Source organism: Ursus arctos, unplaced genomic scaffold (assembly GCF_023065955.2).
Source record: "Ursus arctos isolate Adak ecotype North America unplaced genomic scaffold, UrsArc2.0 scaffold_9, whole genome shotgun sequence".
Classification (NCBI taxonomy): Eukaryota; Metazoa; Chordata; class Mammalia; order Carnivora; family Ursidae; genus Ursus; species Ursus arctos.
Window position 1 is genome coordinate 38,130,640 of NW_026623111.1, and position 20,431 is coordinate 38,151,070.

General features: G+C 35.4%; 1 protein-coding gene across 8 annotated transcripts in view; it reads right to left on the reverse strand.

Moving 5' to 3' along the window:
* Nucleotides 1-795: 795 nt before the first annotated feature.
* Nucleotides 796-20,431, reverse strand: part of NFXL1 (nuclear transcription factor, X-box binding like 1) — a 70,915-nt gene continuing 51,279 nt past the window's right edge. For all 8 annotated transcript variants that reach the window (XM_026508843.4, XM_026508841.4, XM_026508839.4 and 5 more), the window contains exons 19-23: nucleotides 16,439-16,508; nucleotides 10,017-10,121; nucleotides 6,407-6,493; nucleotides 5,166-5,219; nucleotides 796-2,533 (exon numbers count right to left, since the gene is read on the reverse strand). In XM_026508843.4, the coding sequence (XP_026364628.3) occupies nucleotides 2,360-2,533; nucleotides 5,166-5,219; nucleotides 6,407-6,493; nucleotides 10,017-10,121; nucleotides 16,439-16,508 (490 nt within the window). In that variant the 3' untranslated portion in view covers nucleotides 796-2,359. The remainder of the gene's footprint in view (nucleotides 2,534-5,165; nucleotides 5,220-6,406; nucleotides 6,494-10,016; nucleotides 10,122-16,438; nucleotides 16,509-20,431) is intronic.

The following is a 20,431-nucleotide window of genomic DNA, read 5'->3' on the forward strand; positions in this document are numbered from 1 at the left end:
ATTGGAGCAAGAAAAGGCCCAAATATACTGCTTTATTTCCCTCAGAACAAATTCACGTATTTAGGCCAAATTGAACTTCATTTTGACCTTAAAAAACTTATTTCCTCTACCCTGTCTCAGTCATTCCCCTTCCACTCATCACACAGCAGTCGCTGCAGCTTCCTCACACCTGCCACTCATTCAAGGGCATCTAAGGGCGGTGGGGAACTGGAGCCCAGCATCGGCAGCACCTCCAGCCTGGGCCGCCTCCGAACCCACCTTCCTCCCCTGCCCCTTACAGCCTCGTCTCCAGCAGCAGCCAGCAGCCAGCAGCCAGTCATCTTAACAACAGCAACTATTCCCCCACTTACAACCTTCCAACGCCGCCCACTGTGACTGGAATAAACCCTAATTCCTCACCATGGTCTATCGGGCTTAGGGAGTTGGTACCTGCTACTTTCCCTCCCCTTACACTGGCTCATGGACTTTTCCCTCAGATCTTCAAATGGAAGTCATTCAGGTCACAGCTCGGATGTCCCCATCTCAGCGGGACTTTCCCAATCTAAAGCAGCCAGTGAACTTTCACCCCCTTTTTCATCACTTTTTGTACCGTTTCATTTTTTAACACCACTTATCACACATGAAAGAATGTCTATTTTATTGAGTACCTATTTCCTGCCTGCCTTCTTCCACTCCTTAGCATCTCCCCAAGAGAAAGGATCACAGTTATCTCTAGTACCTACAAAGTACCCATCACACAGGAACTTATCTGTTGATTAAATAGTGACTTTACATAAATTAATGAAGCAAATAAAGGACAGTAAACAGCTTAATTTATTGTTCATTCAATCAATCTCCTTCCTCTGCTCACTAAATTCTCCCCCACAAATTAGAAAGAAAACTAGCCAGAACAGAAGCCCAACAAACAGATAGAAAATAGGCTTCAGGCTTGTTTATTAGGCTGAGATTCTGAGATACATGAAAATAGCTCCCCAGGTAGACACCTAGTCGTTCAGTCTTTAATATTCATTTTAGAGTAAGGAAATGACTTGAGTGTAGCACTCTAATTTAGAGCTCCGAAACACCAACCCAGGTACTCTAACATTGAGAAAGGTAAATAAAGAAAAAAAATCTAAAGCAAAACACAAACACCAAATGAAAGGAATGACTGCCCTTTCATTTTAGACACTAGCTAACACTAGATGAATGAATAGAACAGTAAAAAATTTTGCATTAAGGTCAGCAAAATTTAGAAATCCTTCTTTGTACTTGTTTTAAACATACTTCTATACTTCTTAGTGTCTATCAATAATTGTTTTGCATCAAGTATCAGAGATCTTATACAGTGACACTAATACCTAGCTTAAAATTTTAGGCCCCTGAATATTTTAAATAGTAAATATTCTAGGTTACAAATTTAGTATGAAAAATTTTAATGAAAACATTAATCATACAAAAATTAAATAGCAAAACCATTTAAAATGACAATTCAAACAGATTTGGCTTACTGATATTTCTATCAGCTTGTTTTCATAAGAACTGATTATTTCTAGCTGAAATCTACTTACAGGATCATGGTAAGAAGAAATGTGAATAAGTATATAAAGCTCATAAGCCCTGGGCTCAGCATCTATTGCTCAGAAATACCAGTTTTTCTTTTATTATTACTTTGAAAAGACACATACAAGTTTTACAAAACATGCCAAACTTCAGTTAAATGCTTCTTACACAAGAAATAGCCACATGTGAGGAATCTAACCTGGCATTTTTAAAAAAACAATTATATTTTCCTCTGAGGTACCTACTACATAAAGATTTATTTCAATAACTGATAAAAATTCCTCACAAATAAACCAATTTCTGGAATCTAATTATATAGCTTCATGTTACAATTTAAGAGGTCTTTTAGAGAATAATTATTTCAAAGTACAAAGTTACATGATCAAGAAACCATGATCAAGAGAAGTACCTTTTAATAAGTAACCAAAACATTGTGACGTATTCCTTTTACTGCATATATGGCTCAGTTTCATGTTAATTTTGCAAAAGAAAGAAAGAAAGTTGGTTTGAAATAGTAAGTGAAACAACTATGTTAACACAAGGAAACACAGTGAACAACTGACATGTTACCCTGCCACTGGCTATGCCTTATGAGATATTTTACAATTTCAGTCATGCTTTTACTATTAAACAATGTTAGATTGCCACTTCTAGTATGCTAATTAAGATAAAGCTTAACCTTCTGTCCTTCTAACAACAGCTGGAAGAGAATACAGAGATGAATGAGAATACATATGTTCTACAGTATACACTTCCTAATATTCCAGAGTGAACAACTTATCTAAACCCAATCTGAGGTATATGAACAGATCAAACTTTTTTAAGCCACATCATGGGCTATGTACCATGCAAACACTAAAACCACAACTGTACATGCTGAAAGGAGATAATATTTGTATTTCTGCCATAGCGTTAGCTCCACTGCCACTTCATCTCTTTTCCTGTTCTTCTTCCGACGACCTTTCAGTCTGTTTTCAAAAGCCTCCAGTTCAGCCTAAATCAAAAACCAAAACAGTATCATTTTTATTAAATTCGATACATACAGTGACTTGAAATTTTCCACTCAGATGAAAATAAATCAATGTGCCAAATGTTTTAATAGTAATGGTATATGGTAAGTATTTTGATTTGATTTTTTTTTTTTTAAACTCCATTATGGACTGTATTCAACAAATTCAGAGTTTAGGTAAGCAGAAAGGGAAATGAGGAGTAACAAAAGAGATTATTTCAGACCGTAAGCCTAACTTTGACACTATTTATTTATTTTTAGTTCTTTGTTTAAAGGTTTTATTTATTTGAAGAGAGAGTGAGAGCACAAGTGGGGGTGGTGGGTGGGGAGGCAGGCGGGGAGGAGCAGAGGGAGAGGGAGAAGCAGACTCCCTGCTGAGCAGGGAGCCTGATGACAATGACAACCAGGAGGCTGGATCCCAGGACCCTGAGATCGAGACCTGAGCCGAAGGCAGATGCTTCTTAACCAACTGAGCCACCCAGGCTCCCTGATACTATTTAATATAGAAACATCTGATTAAATCAGGGTGCCCTAAATATAGACATTAATTTTATACTTCAACACCATTTATCTATTGAGTTTCTCTAATATACAGCTTCCAGCAAGTGCTAAGAAATGTCCAGTGAGAATAAAAATACCTATAATTCTAGTTTTTTACAATGCTGATAATAAACATTAATGGCTTGTATGAAAGAAATTCAAGTGAGTAGGGAAAAAAACTGCCAGATTATCTTTATCAAGTGTATTTAAAAACCGAGTAGAAATTCTTCAGGGGAAAAATCCTTCATGCTTTAAATCAAAATGACAATTTTAGAAAGTAGAATTATATAAAAACTGGTCCTAAAAAAGGATAACTGGATGATACTTATTATAAAATGTGGATTCTTATTCTGTTAAGAACTTACTTAACTGTGTACAGGATAATGTAACATGACACACTACAGTGCATTTTAACTAAAACATGATAGTCATTAACTAAAATATATATGTAATATCCATGCAAGATTCTGTAATTGTTTATTTAACAGAAGGAAATATAAGTTAACCCTTGAGCAATGTAGGGGTCAGGGCTGCTGACCCCACACACAGTCAAAAATCCACATATAACTTTTGACTCCCCAAAAAGTTAACTACCAATAGCCCACTGTTGACCAGAAGCCTTACGGATAACAGTGGATTAACACATATTCTGTATGTTGTATGTCTCATACACTGTAGTCTTACAATAAAGTCAGCTAGAGAAAAGAAAATGTTACTAAGAAAACCATAAGGAAGAGAAAATACATTTACAGGACTGTACTATAGATAGTGAAAAGAAGCTACATGTAAGTGGACCCTCACAGCTTAAACAGATTAAACCTGTGTTGTTTAAGGGTCAACTGTACAAACTTCAGTTAATACACCCACTACTTTGCCCATAAACCACATTTGAAGATGCCCTAATCCTATACTTAATTTAACACAAAGTAGGATTCTTCAATGAACCAAAACGTCAGAATATTCTCAAGTTGTGGCTGAAATGGAGAACAAGATCAAAATACATTAAAAGCAGCCAAACTTAAGAACTGACAGAGTAAAATAACTAATGCTTTAATAATGACCCACAGTCATCATTTATAGTTTAAATTATGTTCCATACACTCTGTTTAAAAGGTCAGTAATAAGAGAATATATTTAAAATTTCCATCGAAATGGTTTATAAAAAGGGGAAGAAGGTTTACCCTAAACTATTCCTAATAAATTAATCTCCCAGGATTCCAGTCAGCGCATGTTTTAGTGTAATAGCTCTGATAACTTATTTTGGAATATTAGGCAAATCAACTTCATACAACCATATAACATCAGAGGTCATTTTAGCCCACCTTTATTGTTACCTAAATTGTTTCCAGCGTCCTCCCCGAGAGTCATACAAATGTTAATTTCCTCATTCAAAAGGCAGTAGTTTGCATATAATATACTCTTCTTGCTAAGTATAAACATCTCAAAATGTAAACTGACAAATAATTATATGTCACTATTAGAAAGTTAAACCACTCTTTGGTGTATATGACCAATATGGTATTTGAGCAAATGCGATATCAGGAATGTAGTTGTTATCTGCTATATAGCAAAGAACAGATAATAATCCTGCATTTAAGAATCTAAAAGGGAAATAAGGCAATATAAAGTAAATGCACTGATTAGTAAACAACACTCATTTTTACAGACAATCTGCAACTCAGCAAAACAGAACTCGAATACTTTTAGGTCAGTGAAGACAGGGGCTCCAAGAGATGCCTTAAAATGGATGCTGCCCCACGCCAATCCCCACCCGCCAACCAAGGAGGAGTTAAAACTCTTACCACTAGAGAATGGATGAGCCTGGAAAGGAAGTCAATTGGGGAGTATACAAAATATCTGGGAATATACAAGATTTCATGCCTCTTCAGAGGTTCAGTATACGTGAACTGAAGTAACTGAGTAAGTGAGTAAAGTAAGGCTAATTTTTGTTTTGTGGGAACTATATTATTTTCAGTCCAGGGAACAGTTGACGGGCTCCAGGTTTGTATGTGGACTATACCTTGGGTTTGCATAAAAAGTAACGATACAAAGAGACATAAACATTTTGTTTAGCTACCTGTTGTCTTCGTTTTTCCTCTTCAAGAGCAGCTTTGGCTTCTGCTTCTTTTATCTGTTTATAGACATTTAAAAGTGAATTAACATTGTAATCATCAAATTTTATTTAGAATTTTAACATCTTCCCACCCAGGATCCACTAACTCATAACAACTTTTGGTAACTTTGTATTGGAAATTACCTGAAGACATGTAAATGTTATACTGAGAAGCGTTACCAAGGTTCTAACAGACTGTGAGGTGACAGGAGGGATAGTGTTATCCTTTATATAAACATTTCAGCTTAACAACTTAATAGATATTAGATCACAATTCAAAGAGTTACAATACTACAAAATGAAATAGTGTTAAAACTGATTTTCGTCTCTTGAGTTACCATACTAAGCCTATAGTAAATTATTAAATACCACTCTTTTTCTAGAGTTAAAATTGACCATTTTCCATAAATGTCCCATCTGGAAGAGAATCCTTAGTGTCAAGCAAAATCAAGAGTTTATTCATTAATTGGATTGATGGAAGGAAATAATGACACTAGAGGTAACCCAAAGAGCAAAGAATTCCAAAATCTTACTTTGTATTATTTTAACCTAACTCTCAGGAGGCTTACACTAACAGTAAGATGAACAACTATGTTCTGGAGAACATACACTAACTGGTACAAAGGTGGAAAAAAGTATACACTAGACAATAAGGAACACACTTGGGGATTCAAAATAGGCCTATAAAACTAGGCTTTCTTGGGGCGTCTGGGTGGCTCAGTCGGTGAAGCATCTTCCTTCAGCTCAGGTCATGATCCCAGGTTCCTGCTCAGCAGGGAGTCTGCTTCTCACTCTCCTCCTGGCTTATGCTCGCTCTCCCTCTCTCTCACTCAAATAAAAAATCTTAAAAAAGAAAAAAACTAGGCTTTCTTATAAAAGCAAAAAAGATGAGATTTTGAGTTCTTTGTAATAAGCACATAAAGTAATGCACAAAATAGGAAAAGGCTGTTAATTAGCACACTAAAAATGACATTTGGGGCACCTGGGTGGCTCAGCTGGTTAAGCATCCAACTCTTGATTTCTCAGGTCATGGTCTCAGGGTTGTGAGATCGAGCCCTGTGTAGGTCTATGTGCTCAGTGGGGAGTCTGCTTGAGATTCTCCCTCTCCCTCTGCCCTTCCCCCCTGCCAGTCCCATGCTTGCTTGCACTCTCTCTCTCTAAAATAAATAAATCTTTTAAAAAAATGACATTTAACATGACATTACCTCAGATGCTTTCCGCTTCATTTCCTTGCATGTTGTGTCACATTCTATTGAAATCTGATTTTCACGTACTTTGTTGCACTGCAATTCCTACAAATAACATTTTTTTAAATTTGATATTTTTACCTCAGAGCCCTAACTGTATGCCGTAAAAAAAGTAAAATATCTGACAGCTTAAGGTTGCACATATTATTTAAAAGTCATATTCATGAATATTTAATGATGATATGGTTATAAGCATTAAATGTCTTGATTCAAACAGTGATCATTCCTTTATTTCCTCCTAACTGGATAAAAGTGAATATGATAAAATTTAAAGCATCCACTTAATAATTATTTATTAAAAGCCACTATCAACTTAGCTTCAATTTCTTTTTCATTCTTTATTTTTCTTTATTGTTTTGTGCTATAAAATGCTCCAGAGTAGTGCCACCCAACGCAGCTTTCTGAGACAATAAAAATGTTCTACATCTGTGCTATCCAACGGAGGAACACTAACTACACACAGCTACTGAAAACTCAAAATGTGGCCAGTGAAATCGAGGAACTGAATGTTTACTACTGTTTCATGCTGATTTATTAAAATTCAAATTTAAATAGCAGTACGTGTGCCAACAGGTACATGCAAATGTACTCAACATCGTTAATCACCAAGGAAATGCAAATCTAAACCACAATGAGATAATCAACCCACAACTGTTAGAATAACTATAACTGAAAAGTCAATAGATAACAAGTGTTGACAATATAGGAAAAAAAAAAAAGAAATCTTCTACAGTGTTGGTGTGAATGTAAATTGGTATTGCCAGTATGAAAAACAGTATGGAGGCATCGTAAAAAATTTCAAATAGATCTAGTATGGGTTCTAGCAGTCTTACTCCAGGGTATATATCCAGGAAATGAAGAGTATCTAAGAAATATCTGTGCTCCAATGTTCAGTGCATCATTATTCACAATAGCCAAGATATGGAAACAAGGTATGTGTCCATCAATGGAAAAATGGATGAAGAAAACATGATCTGCCTACTTATCTACCTATAATGGAATATTATTCCGCCATAAAAAAGAAAATCCCGCCATTTAGGGAACATGGACGAACATGGAGCCAATCAGGTAAAGTAAAATAAGACAGATACAGACAAATATTGTATGATCTTACTAATATGTGGAATCTAAAAAATTAGAACTTAGAAAAGCTAAAATGGGAATGGAAATCGCCAGGAGCTAGGGACAAGGTGAAATGTGGAGAAACTGGTCACTGGGTACAAATTTTCAGTGATAAAATGAATAAGTTCTGAGGAATCTAATATATAGCATGCTTGCTATAATACATATTAAATTTGCTAATAGAGTAGAATGTGTTCTCACCACAAAGAAATGGTAACCAGGTAGTAAATGTTAATTAGCTTGATTGCTGTAATCATTTCACAGTGTGTATGTATAGACAATTGTCATGTGTGCATCCTAAATATACACAATTTTTGTCATTGTGCATCAATAAGGCTAAAAAATATTCAAATAAACAGTCATATGTGGCTAATGGCTACCAACTCATGCAGTTCTAGAGAATTTTCTGGACAGCTACAAATTTTCCTCTCAACCATTTAATTTTTTAAAGTTTTAAAATTTTGAAAATTGGTCTAAAGCTTATGTTTGCACTTCAATGCTTCCTTAATGAAACAATAAAAACCTAATCTACTCTTTTCTTGTTGATGTGACAGCAATCCTATAATCAATTTGTGAACCACTCAAATGAGTGGTCCTTATTTTAAAGTCCGAGAATTTGCTTTGTAGATGTTTTATCTACTTTTTTTTGCTGCCAGATATCATTTTTGCTCTAAGTGTACCTATTTGTGTCAATTTCTTTCTTACCACACTCTCAGATACTAATTTTTTTAGTTCAAATTTATCAGAGTTAAGATATATGATCAACAAATTCTATGAGCAAAGTACATTTACTTTAGTGAAAACACTTTACAGCATGGAATTTTATTACTTAGAGGGTTTTTTCTCCACTTTAGTTCTTCATTTTTGGTTGAGGTTGTGATAAACAGAGTCCTCCAACGATAGTCCAGACAAAGGAAAAATAACATATACAAACATTAAAGACAAAAATGAATATTGTGTTGCAGATATTAATTCTATCAGCTTGAAAGAGGGATCCTACCTTTCCTCATCCAAAAGGTACTTACAGAGCAACTATTACACGCAAAGCACTGTGCTAGGGACAGGGGACACAATAAGAGAAATAATATAACAATGTAAGTAGTAAACTAATGTTAATAGCAGCTATTATTTATTAAACATAGCAATCACTGTGCTAAATGCTATATAAGCATTACCTCTTTTATTCCTTCCAATAAATCTATGTATAAACTCTATTTTATGGATGAGAAAACAAGATTACAGACATCCCTAGAATCAAAAAGCTTTTAGTCATGAACCTAGAATAAAGAAAACCAAGGAGAAACAGCATCTAAGTCTTCCCAAGAGAGTCAGGAGAAGGAAGACCTTCCCAAACAAGGAAATGCTTGCCCTGAGTACTAGCAGGATTCTAGTAAATGGAACAGTAAAGGGAAAAAACTTTGCATTTTACAGAAAGAAAGAATGTCTACATTGCCACAGATTAAAGAGTATAGTATATATGTTAAGGCACATAAGTAACAGAGTCACAGGGACGACTGCTAGACAAGCAGGCAAAGGTACCATCACAGATTCCCTTGAATGCCAACTCTATATATGTACACAAGTTTCTTTTATACGCATATTTCTTCCCATAAATGATGAAGAACCACTGAAGAACCTAGATTAGGGAAGTATTATGCTTGGAGGCAAGGAAATCTGTTATGAAGCTGTTATCAAAGTCCAAGAATGAGGTGTTGCCAATTCTAGTGGGTGGCGACTACACTTGGACAGTAACATGAGATGAGAGAAAATCTGACAGATATCTCAGATTATAAGTGGCTTCACTAAGCATTGATTTTCACATAAAGATGGTCCAATTTATGGGCGACTGGGTGGCTCATTCGGTTAAGCATCTGTCCTCGGCTTGGGTCATGGTCCCAGAGTCCTGAGATCGAGTCCCACATTGGGCTCCCTGCTCAGCCCTCTGTCCCTCACCCTTTGCATGCTCTCTCTCAGAAAAATAAATAAAATCTCAAAAAAAAAAAAAAAAAAAAAGATGGTCCAATTTAAGTATCTAAAACCTATGGATTCAACTCCAGAAGAGGTCAGGCCTATACATTTAAATTCAGAAGTTATCTACCCCAGGAAGTGATAGTAGGAGCTGTGAAAATAAATGAAAAGCAAAGATCCTCAGTAAAAACAAAAGATTCTCAATAAATATTTGTTGGATGGATGAATACAAGAGTGAATTTAAAGAAAAGAAAAAGACTAGCTTTAGGGGATGACTGTAAGAACATAAAGAAAAAAAAGGAGTTGCAACTTTAACCAAGATAGCAAAAATCAGAGGTGGACAGTGTGAACAGGGAAGTCAAGGAAAATATTCTAAAAAATAAGACCTTAAAAGCAAAAGGCAAAAAGCCAAAGAACTACCAAAACACAAAGAAAATTTTTACATAAAAAAGTATTTTCAATAACTTAAAATATTTACCTTTTTTATTCTTTTACAAGGACATCTAAGTTTTACCTTCTGGTTGCAATTAAAGGGACATTCACCAGGATGACACATCTCTTTGCATCTGTGACCACAAGGAAGCTAAAATAAAACCAAAATAAGGCAATCACATATTTACATTCTAGTAAGACTCTGCAAACTCCCCTTCCTCCAACAACTATTTTAAGAGAGAGTCCATTTATAATAGGGTTAATCAACCCTGGATAATCATCTAATTTTTCAACTTTTTTCTTTTAGATATAAATTATTTTAATTACATAGAAATGTTAAATATTCTCCCCAGTTCCACTCCAAGAGTGTATCTGACATCACTATTATGGCTGGTTATAGGCATGTGACTATGTTCTGGCCAATGGAATATAAGCTTAAGTGCTTTTGTGCCTTAAAGTATTTCAAAAGCACACATCCATGTTCTTCCCTTCCCAGTGTGCTTTAAATGATGACATTTAGAGCAATAATGGAAACCATGTGTCAAAGAGAAGCAGAGCTGCTTGGCTTACTTGGGTTCCTGAATGAATACGTGGAGCACGGTGACAACACATCTACCTTCCCTGTATGGTTATATGAGAAAGAAAGAAAACTTCCTTATCCTTAAGGCATTGTATTGTAATACAACTGCTTAGCCTTTTACTCTAAATCATTTCTCTTTGCCACTACGTCTCAAAACATATTATACAGGTAGCCAAACCAATTCAGTAATTGCTACGATGTCTATGTGCTCCTTGTCTTTACTTATTTACTATCTTCTTATCCTAGTCAAGCTTTCAGATGAAACGTTCTGACCTTCTTTGTATTCAAATCTTATCCAAACTTCAAGAAATGGTTTAAATCACCATAGAAGCATGATAGGAGTTTGGCTATATTTGAACAAATAACAGTAATTATGTAAGAAATACATTTGTAAACTATTGTGACATTGTTTATATGGTCTTAAACTTAAAAAAAAATATTTAGACACCTCGTAGATATCCATCTCTCCAACCAGACTGGGAATAAAAGATACCACTGGTTACTGGTTAAATTCCAAAGTCAGGCTGCTTGGAACTGATGCCCAGCTTCCCTGTTTACCAACTGTGAAACCCTGGGCAAGCCCCTGACTTTTCCGTGCCTCACATATAAAACTGGGAAGAGTAACAGAATTTCATATAGCTGTTATGAGGATTAAATGTGCTCGATATATTTAGCTATTATAATAAAATATTTAGCTATATAAAATAATAAGTTAGTTGAGGGCAGTCTTCTATTTCTTTGTATCTCTTATACTTATTAACAAAGACACCTTATTAATAGTGGACATCTTAATAAACATCTGAATTCTCCAACTTTTGATCTTTATGATTCAGTAGATTGATCCAACTATTAACTCTACTCACTTGAAAAAAATTCACAAGTTTTTTCCATTGCCTTTAGTGTCTCTCTAGTGTGCAATTAGATTTCTTTTTCTTTCATTTTTAGCTGAGACATTCATACCAAAACTAAATTTGGATCACTCAGACTACATTTTCATCAATCCCATCGTAGGGCTGTGCTGCTGGAATGAGTTCCACACTAGCATTCCTGGACCACTTCAGTTTTGTTTCTCTCTACACCTAATGAGGCCCTGAACACTGCTTAATAAGCTCAGTATTCATTCACTATCAAATACACGCCTCACAGGTTTGTTTAAAGTCTTTGTCTCCTCAACTTCATTCCCACCTTCATTCTTGCCAGTGCCTCTAGCCTGACTTCATGAAGAAGACAAATGTTTGGCATCAGCTGGCCACCTAGTCCCTCTTCTTCTCAAAACATGGCTCTGTAGCCTCTTGTTCTTTCTTTAATCTGTGAGGTAATTATATCAGTCATCTTTTCTAAAAGTAACTAACCACTCTACTTTACTTTAAATCAATAATTCTAAAGGGGAAAGTAAATAGGGAAACCTGTCACAGTCAATAAAGATCTTTCTGAAATTACAGAGAATCATGGCTATAATGTTCTATCTTTTCAGTGTGTTGGGGGTTGACGAAAAGCTAAAAACCACTGGTTTGGATGTTATATCTTTCTACCTCCTAAAAGACCTCATGGTCACTCTTCACAATTTCACTACCGTCTTGAAAGTCTCTCTTGTCTCTGGCTGAATCTTCTGCCTTCAAAATGTATCTCTTTTTCCTGAATACTGCATTTGATCCTGTTACCCCACCTAACAATTCTTCCATAAATCTCCACGCCTTTCACCTCCACTGCTAGTAAAAGATACAGAAGACATAAACTGGGATGGCTGCCTGGCTCATTACAATTTTCTCATGGACGTGGCTACGTTATCCATTCCAGTCTCTTGTCTTTTGCTTCCTATGCCAAGGGATCCCTTCAACCTAAGGGGGCCAATCAGATTTTCTCTCCTGATAATCTGAAAACTAAATAGAAAGAGGTGGTGGTTTGAACAGTCATCTCAGGAGAGAGCCCCCTGAGCTCCTGCTAGAAAGCCCCTGGGAGCTGCCCAGATCCTGCCCTTCCTAAAGTTTGCTGTACAGCATTTCCTTCAGAATCTATAAACTGGTCCCCAGTATCCTCCAAATAGATCTTCTTTTTGTGATAAGTTAATTAAACTGATTACTCTAGCTTGCAAGGAGAACTGAAACTCATCCAGAAGTGTAATGTGCTGGTATCCAATACCTGTCCCACAGACAAAAGTAATGCCAATAATCTGGAAAAGGTATTAAAAATCACTAGTAATCAGGAAAATGTAAATTAAAATCATGAGATGTCACAAGACTGGCAAAAATTTAAAACTCTGACAATACCAAGTGTTGACAAGGATATGCCACGACAGGAACTTTAAAATACTGGTGGTAAATTAGAAAATTTACCGACAGTAAATTGTACAACTATTCTGGAAATCCACGACATTAAGTTGAAATTATACATTCCCTGTGACCAAGCAATGGCACTGCTATACGCCTAGAGAAGTCTACACGCACATATATTAGAATGCACAAATAAGAATGTTCATAGCAGTATTTTGGAATTGGAAACAAACTCATAAAATATGAGTTTGGAACTGGAAACAACTCAAATATCTACCCACACTAAAGCAAATACCATAAACCATACTATACTCATACAATGGAAATAAGACTACAGCCACATGCAATAAACATGACAAGCATAATGGACAGCAAACTAAGGTCACAAAAGTTCGTACTTTTCTTGAACTTTTAATATAAAATTAAGCAAACAATATTGTTTTCAGATACAAATATAAGTAGTAAAAACCATAAATAAAAGCAAGGAAATAATTACTATTAAAGGCAGACAGAGGTAACATGTAAGATAGAAGGGGGAACCACAGTCAGACAGGGACTATGGTAGACTTCTGAAATGCAGCAATACTGTATTTTTTGACCTCGGTGAAGCTATGTGGTGTTGACTTTTTAACTATTAGTTAAACTGTCCATATATGTACCATGTACTTTTGAATAAGTAGTAATTTCACTGTTTAAAAAAACCAGATGTGCAAGTGTGTATTATCTCAAAAGTCAGCTTATACAGAGCTGAAAAGTAGTTCCAAAGGAAGCTGATTAAAATGCATAACATATAATGACTTATCTTCCTTACAGACTTCACACCAAAAAATAGAGGTTTTTCTAAAACATCCAACCTTGATATTCATTTAAAGATGAGATGTCCTACTCTTTCCACTCAATGTGGGATGGTTTTCTTCTACTCCACTCAGCCCTTAACGTCATTCTGCTAATACCTGCACATGTCATTTCAAATGCCTTACCAATAACCAATGCTGTCTAGTTCAAAATGTTCCATTTTAATCCCAACAATTAAAAAATCTCTTTAAAAATAATTAAAGAAAGCCTGCAAAACAATATGGATAAAGACCCATCCCATCATCCATAGCTGGCACATACATAGCACTCACCATATGTTAAGACACTACATGTTCTTAACTCATTAATACTCAGCACTCAGACGTGAGTAGTATTATTGCCCCCATTTTATACGTGAACAATTTGAGTTACAGAGACATTAAATAATTTGCTCAAGTAAAAAATAGAAAAGCTTCATAGGGATGATAAAACCAAATTCAGAAATAATTTTTAAAAGTAGAATTATATGCATGGAGCACAGTTTAAAGGAGTTCTTCATGGTATCTTTATATTTTCTTTTTGTTAAATTCAAACCAGTCCAGAAGATATAGACAGTGTATATCAGAGAATCAGTGGAGCTACAAAGATATGTCTATACCACTTCCACAGTTCAGTGTCATTCACATTCAATAAACATTTACCAACTGCCTAATGTGTACAAATAGGGAACAAGGGACTGGATACAAAGATAAATATGACATAGTGCCTGTCCCCAAGAAATCTATTGTATGGGGAAGGGAGAAGAAAGTAAACAAGAATTTAACAATATGTCAGAATTTATCATAATCCCATACCTTAACTCCAAGTACAAGATATCTACTGCAGATTCAAAGTGACACAGTTCTTGGTTGATCCTAAGTACGACTTGATTCTATAGCTTAGTGGGTCTCAAAACTGTGATGCCAGACCAACAATATCACTGTTACATATAAGATTAGAAATGCAAATTCTTGGGCCCCTACTCCAGGCCCTCAAAATCACAGATATTCGGGCAGGGCCCATTAATCTGTTTTAAGAAGCCCTTGAACTGATTGAGAAGTACTGCTGTAGTCTTACTAATGTCCAGAAGCCATAAACTAGAATAAGTTCTATTAGACAAGGATATTCACCTGTCCAATCTTAGACTGTTTCAAACTATAACAGCTACTTGGACTGTTCCCAAACTAAGGCTATTTCTTTCAAGAAAACCCAAGGAGACTCTAGCAATACTAGGGGCTCCAGACTGGCCTAGAATCCAAAAATCATGAGCATGGAAAACAAATCTTTAAATCAACTGATCACTCATCTAGTCCCACCAAATATCGTAACATTATCACAACTGAATCATAGCCAAGGAAATGCTAAACTGCAAATTAGCAATCCCTAAATTTAATTTTATTATCTCTAACTACAATCTCATACCAAGTTACCCAATCAGATTAAAAATATAACATTCTCGGGGCGCCTGGGTGGCTCAGTCGTTAAGCGTCTGCCTTCGGCTCAGGGCGTGATCCCGGCATTATGGGATCGAGCCCCACATCAGGCTCCTCTGCTATGAGCCTGCTTCTCCCTCTCCCACTCCCCCTGCTTGTGTTCCCTCTCTCGCTGGCTGTCTCTCTCTGTCAAATAAATAAAAATATATATATATATATACCATTCTCAACCACTTATTACCTGGAATCTGAATTTGAACAGAAGAAAATTTATTTTAACAAGGAAAAAGTTAGGATTTGAAGAAATCAGAAAATTAAATTTGAACTATCCCAATGCCCTTAGTTACACTTATATAACAAAGACAGGCTTATTAATCATTTATTGCTTGAAATGGTCTCCCTTTTTATAATCTTACATAACTTTGAAAATACTCAAGTTCAAAACAGAAATCCAAAAAAGTGCCCAAAGTTTTAGTTAAAGGAAAATATTGTTAACAAAAAGGTATATCATTAATCAAAGAGCACGACTACTATACTTAAAGCTTTGTCGTCATCTCTCCCTGACTCCAAACAGGATGAGAAACAGTTATGTGCATAAAGACAAAGAACTAAAAGTGGTACTATTAGTACATCTGTAAGTCAAAAGGATTCCTTTATACATGTCCAACCAAATCAAATAACCGTCACTGCCCTACCTCCAACAACAAAAAAGGGAATACTCTGATTTTTAAATTGACCAATTATAGATCGACCACTTTGGTTTCTCAGATTATCACCCAGATAAATCATCAGTTTTTACCTTTACACTCTGAACAATTTTTCTGAACTATTTTTGACACTTTCAGTATAAATACAATGTATATACAAGCATCAGAATCTTCAAAAATAAAACTTTATATATAAGTGCTTTATATTAAAGATAATAATGAATTTAAAGTACACACACACACACACACACACACACACACACATCTGCTTTTTAAATAACCTCCTATGGATTTACTGTCTAACTGCCTATGAACCACACAATCCTTCATCTGTTTTAAGGGGGGGAGGGTAAGCATGAGTTCAATACTTCATCACATAAAGTATATAAGCTATCTTTAAAACTGCTTTTAAAAAATCTTCAAAGGGTCATTCCTAGTTCTAATACCCCAAATTTCATAAAGAGATGTACATCTATGGTCAATATATTACATTTTTTACAGACATCAATCACATTTTCCTCTTTGGACCCACATTTCTAGTAGGTTCAGAAAAGACCTGAAATAATAACACCAAGAAGAAAAGAGAAAATCCATGAGAAACAATGCCCAAGAAAGACAACTTAAAAGGTTCTATTAAAGCTTACCTCTTTAGGACACTGATTTTTGCAACAACTAAGGAGGTTCTTTTCATTTACATCGGCTGTGGTTATTTTTCTAAAAATAAGAGGAAGTTTTGATGACATTCAAACCAAAGTCCATTTTACAGCAAAATCTCTCTAAAAATAATTTCCAACATATCCATAAAATTGTCTTATTTATTTCATTTTTTCTTGAAAAATATTTTAATTATGTATCATCTGTAACAACTGTCTTCAAATCACTCACCTGGTCTGATAACTGAAACCTTCCAGCCCTTTATCTATCACCAACAAATCAAATGCCAAAAGGGCAATCACTGCAAAAAGGAAGTATAAAACCCACACAAAATATCATCTGTGCCTGGCCTTTCTTTAATAGTTCCTGCTATGAAGGAGCATGCGGGTGGCCCAGTCCCTTAAGCATCTGACTCTTGATTTCAGCTCAGGTCATAATCTCAGGATGAGGGAATCAAGCTTCATTCATGTGGGGCTCCATGCTCAGCCCAGAATCTGCTGGAAATTCTCTCTCCCTCTGCCCCTTCCCCCGCTTGCCCTCGTGCACTCTCTCTCAAATAAATGGGTAAAATCTTTTTAAAAAATAGTTTACTATTAACTCCTCCTGTATGGCAATCATTATTCATAACTATCATCTTCCTAAACCTTTTACATAATATTAGAAATATACATTAGGAATATATATTAGAAATATAATTAGGAATAAACTAATTTTCCAACACCTGTATCTTTTATATCTAATTTCTATAGAAGAAATTACATGAAGCATGGGGCGCCTAGGTGGCGCAGTCATTAAGCGTCTGCCTTCGGCTCAGGGCGTGATCCCAGCGTTCTGGGATCGAGCCCCACATCAGGCTCCTCTGTTGGGAGCCTGCTTCTTCCTCTCCCACTCCCCCTGCTTGTGTTCCCTCTCTCACTGGCTGTCTCTGTCAAATAAATAAATAAATAAATAAATAAATAAATAAATAAATAAAATTACATGAAGCAGAAAAGGACTAAAAAAAAGATAATATGAAATAATTCACTGAATTGAAAGTAAATGAAATTATCATAATGAATATTGAGTCTGAAAAATTCTCTATAAAAACATATACTTCATGTTTTTGGAGGGCTTTTAAAAAGAGAATTACTAAGGTATAATACAGAACACAATAATGTACACATTTAAAGTGGAAAATCTGGTAAGACTTGGCATATGTTTACATCCAAGAAACCATCACCACAATCAAGATAACAGACATACCCATCACCCTCAAGTTTCCTGGGTCCCCTTGGAATCTCTTTATATTGCTATTGCAGAAGCTTTTTATTTTGATGAAGTCCCAATAGTTTATGTCTGCTTTTGTTTCTCTTGCCTCAGGAGATGAATCTAGTAAGAAGTTGCTACTGCCAGTGTTAAAGAAGTTACTGCCTATGTTCTCCTCCAAGATATTAATGGATTCCTGACTCACATTTAGATCTTTAATCAATTTTGAATTTATTTTTGTGTATGGTGTGAGAAAGTGGTCCAGTTTCATTCTTTTGCATGTTGCTGTCCAGTTTTCCCAATACCATTTGTTGAAGAGACTACCTTTTTTCCATTGGATATTCCTTCCTGCTCTGTAGAAAATTAACTAGCCATATATTTGTGGGTTCATTTCTGGGTTTTCTATTCTGTTCCCTCGATCTGTGTGTCTATTTTTGTGCTAGTACCATACTGTTTTGATTACCAAAGCTTTGTAATATAACTCGAAGTCTGAAATTGTGATGTCTCTAGCTTTGCTTTTCTTTTTCAAGGTTGCTTTGGCTCTTGGGGGTCTTTTATGGTTCCATACAAATTTTAGGATTGTTTGTTCTAGCTCTGTAAAAAATGCTGGTGGAATTTTAGTAGGGGTTGCATTAAATGGGTAGACTGCTTGGGTAATACAGGCATTTTAACAATATTTGTTCTTCCAATCCTGGCGCATGAGATGTCTTTCCATTTCTTTGTGTCATCTTCAATTTCTTCATCAGTGTTTTATAGTTTTCAGAGCACAGGTCTTTCACCTCTTTGGTTAGGTTTATTCCTAGGTATCTTATGGGTTTTGGTGCAAATGTAAATGGGACTGATTCCTTGATTCCTCCTTCTGCTGTATCATTATTGGCGTATAGAAATGCAAACAGATTTCTGTACATTGATTTTGTATCCTGTGACTTTACTGAATTCATTTATCAGTTCTAGCAGTTTTTTGGTGGATCTCTTGGGTTTTTTCTACAGCATACCATGCCATCTTTAAATAGTGAAAGTCCGACTTCTTCCTTGCCAGTCTGGATGCCTTTTATTTCTTTTTGTTGTCTTATTGCTGTGGCTAGTACTATTTTGAATTAAAAGTGAGGAGAGTGTATATCCCTGTCTTGTTCCTGACCATAGAGGAAAAGCTCTCAGTTTTTCCCCAATAAGGATATTAGCTGTGGGTTTTTCATATATGGCCTTCATCATACTGAGGTATGTTCCCTCCAAGTCTACTCTGTTGAGGGTTTTTATTACGAATGGATGTTGTATTTTGTCAAATGCTTTTTCTGCATCTATTGAAAGGATCATATGGTTCCAATTCTTTCTTCTATTAATGTGGTGTATCATACTGATTGATTTGTGAATATTGAACCATGCTTGCTGCCCAGGAATTAATCCCACTTGATAATGGTGAATGTTTTTTTTTTTTTTAATATTGGATTCAGTTTGCTAGTATTTTATTGAGAATTTCTGCATCTATGTTCATCAGGAATACTGGCCTATAGTTCTCTTTTTTAGTGATATCTTTATCGGTTTTGATATCAGGGTAATGCTGTCCTCACAGAATGAATTTGAAAGTTTTCCTTCCTTTTCTATTTTATGGAATAGTTTGAGAAGAACAGTTATTAACTCCTCTCTAAATGTCTGGTAGAATTTTGTAAAACCATCTGGTCCTGGACTTTATTTTTTTTAAGTTTTTAAAAAAATTATTAACATATAATGTATTATTTGTTTCAGGGGTACAGGTCTGTGATTCATCAGTCTTACACAATACACAATGCTCACCACAACACATGCCCTCCCCAATGTCCATCATGCAGCCACCCCATCCCTCCCACCCACCTCTACTTGGTCCTGGACTTTTGTTTCTGGGGAGTTTTTCGATTACTGATTCAATTTCTTTGCTGGTTACCAGTATGTTCAAGTTTTCTATTTCTTCCCGTTTCGGTTTTGGTAGTTTATATGCTTCTAAGAATGTATCTGTTTCTTCTAGTTGCTCAATTTATTGGCATAGAGTTTTTCATTATACTCTAATTGTTTGTATTTCTGTGATATTGGTTGTTATTGCTCCTCATTTGTGATTTATTTGGGTCCTTTCTCTTTTCTTTTCGATTAAGTCTGGTTAGAGGTTTATCAATTTTATTAATTTTTTTTCAAAGAACCAGCTCCTTATTTCATTGATCTGTTCTATTTTATTTTCTATATAATTTTTTCTGCTCTAATCTCTATTATTTCCTTCCTTCTGCTGGCTTTAGGCTTCATTTGTTGTTATTTTTCTAGTTCCTTTTCTATTTTTCTAGGTGTAAGGTTAGGTTGGTTATTTGAGATTTTTCTTGCTTCTTGAGGTAGGCCTGTATTGCTATATTCTTCCCTCTTAGGATGGCTTTTGCTACATCCCAAAGGTTTTGGACCATTGTGCTTTCATTTTCATTTGTTTCTATGTATTTTTTTTTTTTTATTTCTCCTTTGGTTTCCTGGTTGACCCATCATTGTTTAATAGCATGTTCTTTAACCTCCATTTATTTGTGGTTTTTCCAGATTTTTTTTCTTGTGGTTGACTTCTAGTTTCATAGCCTTGTGGTCAGAAAAGGTGCATGATATGACTTTAATCTTTTTGTAGTTGTTGAGGCCTCTTTTGTAACCTAATGTATGATCTATTCTGAAGAATGTTCAACGTACCCTTGAAAAGAATGTGTATTCTGCTGAAAAACATACACTTCAAATCCCATAAC